Consider the following 6,890-nt stretch of genomic DNA (forward strand, 5'->3'; position numbering starts at 1 on the left):
ACTACTTGTGAGTATAATAATGCTATATCTTGTAATCTTTAACTACCATACAACTGTGTAAGTCTAGGTGTATTTAATTTGGTGTTATGTATTTTTAAATGTTTAACTACTATAATGACATGTCCCATATCATGTAGAGCTCTCTGTACATGAAATGATTCAGTGGGTCAATAAAGAATGAATGAAGGAATGAAGTCAAGAGTATTTAAAACATGTTATTGTTGCAACATATGCAGTGATGTCAAACGAATCTCTTTAGCCTGTCCAGAAACCCCTGCACCAGCAACTGCAAATGTACCACACTGCAGACAGCAGATGTTTCCAGCACTTGATGAAATAAATGGAATTTTGAGGAAGTGTTAATGATCAGTTTTGTTTGTGATTTCCTTTTTGTTAGTGTTTCTGATGAAATTTTACAATGTGTGTATCTTGGTACTAAACTCATCCTGCAAAGTTATTATTTAACAGTTTTAAACCTCAGTTTCCTGTTTTACAAGTTTATGCTATTTTTGATGTGGAGCTTCCTTGAAAAAGGGTGGAACTGTTACTGTAGTTAACTGGTGAACTGTCCTTGGATACCATGTCATTTCATTTTCAGTTGGTGTTTCAGCCCAACCACATATAGCCTAGTGAGATTAATATCAGTTGTAAAGTGACCTTTTCTCCACTATTTTGCTTTTGTACTTAGACTCTCTTAACTTGTCAAGCTTTAGCATCTAGTGAGCCTGATAGAACAGTTCCATACAATGACCTGAAATTTTGCATAAGACAACCATTAGTTTCACGTTAAAATCAGATAATTCCTGTGTCATAAATATTACAATTTTTCCAAAACTACTAAATGCCAATGAATTAGTCTCTCCTAATACTTTGATAAGAGCTGCAGAAATTGAGGACCCTTTTCACAAAACAACAACAAAATTGGAAAAAATTAATTGTGTATGTATTTGCTTACTTCTAAATGAGTCTAATCCATTGCAAAAAAAGGATTTTGTAAAAACTTACTACCTGCCTATTTAACCATGCACACAAAACTGTGAAATTTTCCAAACCTGATATCTAAGTTACATGCTCCCTGATTTGATTTGATTTTAACAGGGAAGCTAAAACAGCTTAGGTCCAAACTGCCACTGCATGCACCAAAACTAAGTTTAGTGTGGTATCGCTCCCTGTCTATCTAGTAAAGTCAACCGGTGCCCTTCAACAGTGCAAGGAGCCCCTCCACCAGTTTTTTATTAGACACAATTTCTTCTGGTCTAGTTGCCCTGAGGATTCTATATCTTTTACTCTCTAATGCCATGCAGTTTCTTTACCCTCATCACAGATCCTACATTTAGGGTCCTCTTCTGTTATACCCATTGTGTGTAGGTGTTTTTTGAAATTCGCATGGCCGGTCATCAGTCCAGTCATGAGTTTGATCTCTTTCCTGTTCAATCCCAGGATTACAGGGCTTCTTTTAAAACATGGTTTTCACAGCCCACAGCTCGTGGTCTCGCGGTAGCATTCTAGTTTCCCGAGCATGGGGTCCCAGGTTCGATTCCCTATGGGGTCAAGGGTTTTCACCTGCCCTGAGATGACTAGGTGTTGTTGCGTCGTCTTCATAATCATCATTCAACCCCATTATGGTCAGAGGAAGGCAATGGCAAACCATCACCACTAGGACCTTGCTTAGTACAGCGATCCGGGTCTCCTGCTTCATCCCCTACACTCTGTCAAGGAGTGTGGGACTTCATCATCATCATTGGGCATCATTACCTTACCATGTTTTTGTCTGTGGACCTTGGTCCAATATCATACATACTGTTTCCTAAGCCAGTTCCATTGTTCTAATTTAATCATAGCCTTGGTGATTGTCAGGACAGATTTTCGTCCAATAACTGGAGTTGTTGCCCCCATCTTAGCCAATCTGTTGGCTTGTTCATTGCCACAGATCCCTGAGCGGCCAGAGACCCACACTAGGTTTACACTATTGCTTCCCCCTAGCTCCACCAGAGCCCTGTTGCATTCTGCAACAATCTTAGATCTTGTTGCAGGAGCTGCCAATGATTTCAGAGCTGCCTGGCTGTCTAAATAGATGTAGATGCTGTGGTCCTTGTAGCATCTATGCATATTCTCCTTCACACATGCCTTGATTGCAGTAATTTCAGCTTGGAAGACAGAGACCAGTTTTCCTAGAGAGATGACACCCCACAGTCTTCGCTGAACCCTGCACACCCCTGCCACAATACCTTGGTCTATTTTCGACACATCAGTGAACCAAATGATGTCTCCTGTATGGTGTTGAACTGTTTTTTTCCCACTGCTCCCTTCCGCCAATTATTATATTGTAAGGCTTGACAAAGCAGTTGGGAGTTATTATATAGTCGGCAGGCATTTCCCCAGCCATTCCTATATTTACCTCACTCACTACATCTCCTCTGATAGGATATTTGATATCATTAAAAAGGAGTTGAAAAGACCTGAAACCATAACCTTATCATTACACTATCATGATGTTCTGAGCCACCTTGGTAATGTACAGTTCTGAGCAAGGAGTGACATGTCTATGCTTTCAAGACCACTGCTAATAGATTAATAAAAGAGATGCATTATTCAAAATGTTTGGCAGCAGAGTTATAATTTATAAAAGAAACAAAGAAAGATGATGCCATCTGCAAAGTTGAAACAACATACTTTTCCTCCTCAATCATTGTTGATGTGAAGAAAACTACCACAGATTGTTTCAAGGACGTGGATCAGTGAGCTTTAATAAAACAAAGAAACCATGTGTATATCAAAAAAGCTGGTGATGTAAGGAAACTAAAGATCTTTTTTTGATATATCACCAGGAGAAGGTCGAAAATTTTATTGGAAGGCCCTAGAGTGTTGTGATGAACATCACAATGAAAACAATGAAGTGCAATATCTTAATAAAATAATATATTAAAATACTATTTGTTCAGTAGGTTAACAGTCCGCCCCCGGTAGCTGAGTGGTCAGCGCGATAGACTGTCCATCATAAGGGCCCGCGTTCGATTCCCGGCTAGGTCAGAGATTTTCTCCTCTCAGGGACTGGGTGTTGTGTTGTCCTAATCATCATCATTTCATCCCCATTGACACACAAGTTGCTGAAGTGGCGTCAAATCGAAAGACTTGCACCAGATGAGTAGTCTACCCAACGGGAGGCCCTCGTCACACGCCAATAAATAAATAAAAAGCAGGTTAACGTAAACTAGAACATTACTGCTACTAAATAATTAGTCTATAGAAGTTCAGTTAGGGAAAAAAGTCATGATTTTAACATGTTTTTTATTCACAGCTGAAAGCTAAAGAAATGTTTTCCCATAGTTGTTTTGTGTACCTATTTGTGAATTGTGTATTTGTTTGTGAAACTTAATTTTGTAAGGCATCAGCAACATATACTGATAAAGAAATTCACTAAAACATGTTTCCTGAATTTTTTTTTTTTTTTTTTTTTACAAGTGGACCTTTGTAAAGATGGTCCTCAAGTACTGTATTTGCATTTGAAAAAGCAAAGTTGATACTGTCATCTCTGTAATTAATATAGCTATGAAGATAGACTATACATCATTTAGTGAGGACTTTTTCACAATTAATTTGGCTGAAAACACTTCAGGAAATATATGGTTGTGGTAGCATAAATTCTCTGACTCAGTAAAAGGAGGATTGCTGCCCCATGACACAGTGAGAGTTAGTATGCTGTATATGCTCATAATGTTTACATAAGTTATTTATATTGTGCTTACCAATAAATAGTGTGGAAATTGTATCTCTGTTCTATTTCACTATTCTACTATCTCACTGCCACTACCCCATTTCTCACAAGGTTAACACTTTGGCTGAATACCCCATATTTTGAACGCATATTCAGTTTCTTACAAATGTGATAACTTCTCTCTAACCCATATTAGATTAATCTGAGTACTGTATTAGCATGTACCCAATTACATTCAGATTTTTTTCTCTTTTATTAAACAGTTTTCAAAATTTCATATTCCACAAGTTTGTTAGAAGCTTTAAAATTCAATTAGATATTATTTACTTTATTCGGTTGTGCTCTATATTTGAAACAAGCAAATTAATTTAACAGAGGTAATCTTCTAGCTCTTTGGTTTGGTACTTTGGGTGTGAATTTTGATTTTAAGCTAAAAAAAATTATCTCTCTGATCCTAATGACTACAGGTATTTGTGTTCATCTGACTGCAAGCCTCCCCCCCTTTCACCTCTTTCAACTAACTTCCCTAAATCATATTCACTGCTTCCATTCCTATACACCACAAATAGTATATCATGATAATTTCTACTTTCATGGCTGATCATAGCACAGTGACCTACATTTGTGAACCCAGTAATTATTTTTACTACTTTCAAATCCAATGTCAATTATTGTCAGGTCTTCATGTTGAAATCTTTATACAATCTTTTGAAAACTATCCTGTGATTAGAATTGAATATATGAAGGCAACATTATTTGTTAGCATGAGTTCATTTTTACATGCTCCATAGACTCAGGTCTTCATGTTGAAATCTTTATACAATCTTTTGAAAACTATCCTGTGATTAGAATTGAATATATGAAGGCAACATTATTTGTTAGCATGAGTTCATTTTTACATGCTCCATAGACTCACTCTCCTCCCACAATGGCAACATGGCAATAGGAACCTTCTGTATACATTCGCAAAAGATACTTACATGAAATTTGGTTTTCTGTAACTCAGGTCACTAACAAAACATTTGAGATGAAGTTACCCTAATCCTATTTTCTCCTTGTTAGTTCATTCAGCATGATTGTTTTAATCTGTTTATAAATATGGTAGTTTGAATTTCAAGTTCTATAACTATTCTTGAAGATCACATAATGTATTCTCCTCCTCAATGATTCTTCTGTATCCCATGAATATTTCTATCTTCCATGGAAAAACTTGGAGAGAACCAAATTCTGTTTGCTCCAGATATACCACAGTTTCAATCAGCAGAAAAAATCCTAATTTGGATATATCTGATCAACAAGTACATTTGACAAAATAATTGTCTATTTGTATTAAATGCTGCAGAATAAACATAATAAAATGTGGAAATGTGTGACAATAAACACATTGTATTATTAATATCAGACACAAAATGTGCAGCTAAATGTAAATTTAAAACATTTAGCTAATCCCAGTTTTATAACACTTTGAATATTTAAAACGCTAATGAACATTAAAGTTTACTTGGTGTTACCTTTTGTTTGTTCTCTAAGGACCTTGGTGTCAAAGTAATATTAAACTCCAACATTTTTTAAATATTTACTCTATACTTCCCTTGCAAATAATGTAAAGTAGGTAGCAGACTCACGAGAAAATTAAGACTTTCTAATTAATTCATCTAAGATTTGACTGGTTTAGTACACACATTATGGATTCACCTGTACAACAATTTTCTCCAACACATTTTTGTATCTGGTGTGTTCTAAGGACAATGTTTCGAAAGGAAAAAGATATTCTGACTATAATGGCAAATTGTGGTCATACACAACAGAAATTGTTCCCAGAATTTTGCCACAAGAATATCTGAAACTCAGATTGCTCCGTGTCAAAGTAATATTAAACTCCAACATTTTTTTAATATTTACTCTATACTTCCCTTGCAAATAATGTAAAGTAGGTAGCAGACTCACGAGAAAATTAGACTTTCTAATTAATTCATCTAAGATTTGACTGGTTTAGTACACACGTTATGGATTCACCTGTACAACAATTTTCTCCAACACATTTTTGTATCTGGTGTGTTCTAAGGACAATGTTTCAAAAGGAAAAAGATATTCTGACTATAATGGCAAATTGTGGTCATACACAACAGAAATTGTTCCCAGAATTTTGCCACAAGAATATCTGAAACTCAGATTGCTCCATTCTATGATAATATAATATGATGCCGCAAAAAATCTTATGATTTGCTGTAGTTAATGAGACACTGGATCTTTGGAAATTGTTTATTTAATGCAGCATAATGTCACAAAAGCTACTTTTACTGGAAATGGGCTACCATATTTTATTAAATGCTATTTTGTTGATATCCATTTTATTTATTACATGATCTACCACACATCATAAAAGTTTTATAAAATATGAAACAGTATTCTTCATTTTTTTCAGATTGCAGAAGACTTTTACTATGAGAAGAAGACTGATGCAATCCCTTCACAACAGCTGACAGAAACAAATGGCTCAGCAGAAGAAATATTTGAATCGAATTGAAATCAATAATTTATGCATGACACATATGGAGTATCAAATTATCTGATGAATAAACAGATCTTAGGCTACAACCACATTCATGTTTCTGCTGAAACAATGGAAAGGGAAAAACAAGACAGGCAAGAAAAAATGTTGATTATGAAATTTGTATAATGGTTCATCATGACAAAGAATGAAAACTTATTCAATGATTTCTATTATCTGCAGATGAAAGTGTCACAATGATTATAAGAGTAGTTCAAATGTGATGTTGAAGATCACGGTGGCTGTTATTGAGCCTTTAGGGAATATTATTTATATGTAAAAATAAATTATTGTAAATATTTATTGCATTTATAAAACATCCTGAAAAACAATGAGATAATCTTTCATTCTTTTTTTACCTGTTTTCATGTTGTTGTTTTTTTTATCTCAAAATATACCTTTACAGGTTATAGGCATTAATCTGAGGTCTGAATTACTCATTTGGTTGCAGTAACTATTTTTTCAACACCTATGTGATTTAATAGTATTATTTTTAGACAATCCAATCTATACACAACCTTTATCAACGTATACATATCTTAGTCTGTAATGCAAATTAATATGAGCTAGTGTACTCAACTTGAGACAGTGATTGACAATATCAGGAGCAATTTTAAATTGATC

At 34.9% G+C, this 6,890-nt stretch overlaps 1 protein-coding gene across 1 annotated transcript in view; it reads left to right on the forward strand.

Moving 5' to 3' along the window:
• The window catches only part of LOC124614041 (integrin alpha-4-like), a 560,480-nt gene extending 553,882 nt beyond the window's left edge, over nucleotides 1–6,598 (forward strand). The window contains exon 24 of the mRNA XM_047142871.1: nucleotides 6,141–6,598. Within this exon, the coding sequence (XP_046998827.1) occupies nucleotides 6,141–6,242 (102 nt within the window). The 3' untranslated portion in view covers nucleotides 6,243–6,598. The remainder of the gene's footprint in view (nucleotides 1–6,140) is intronic.
• Nucleotides 6,599–6,890: the final 292 nt, after the last annotated feature.

Source organism: Schistocerca americana, chromosome 4 (assembly GCF_021461395.2).
Source record: "Schistocerca americana isolate TAMUIC-IGC-003095 chromosome 4, iqSchAmer2.1, whole genome shotgun sequence".
In the NCBI taxonomy this organism is placed as follows: Eukaryota; Metazoa; Arthropoda; class Insecta; order Orthoptera; family Acrididae; genus Schistocerca; species Schistocerca americana.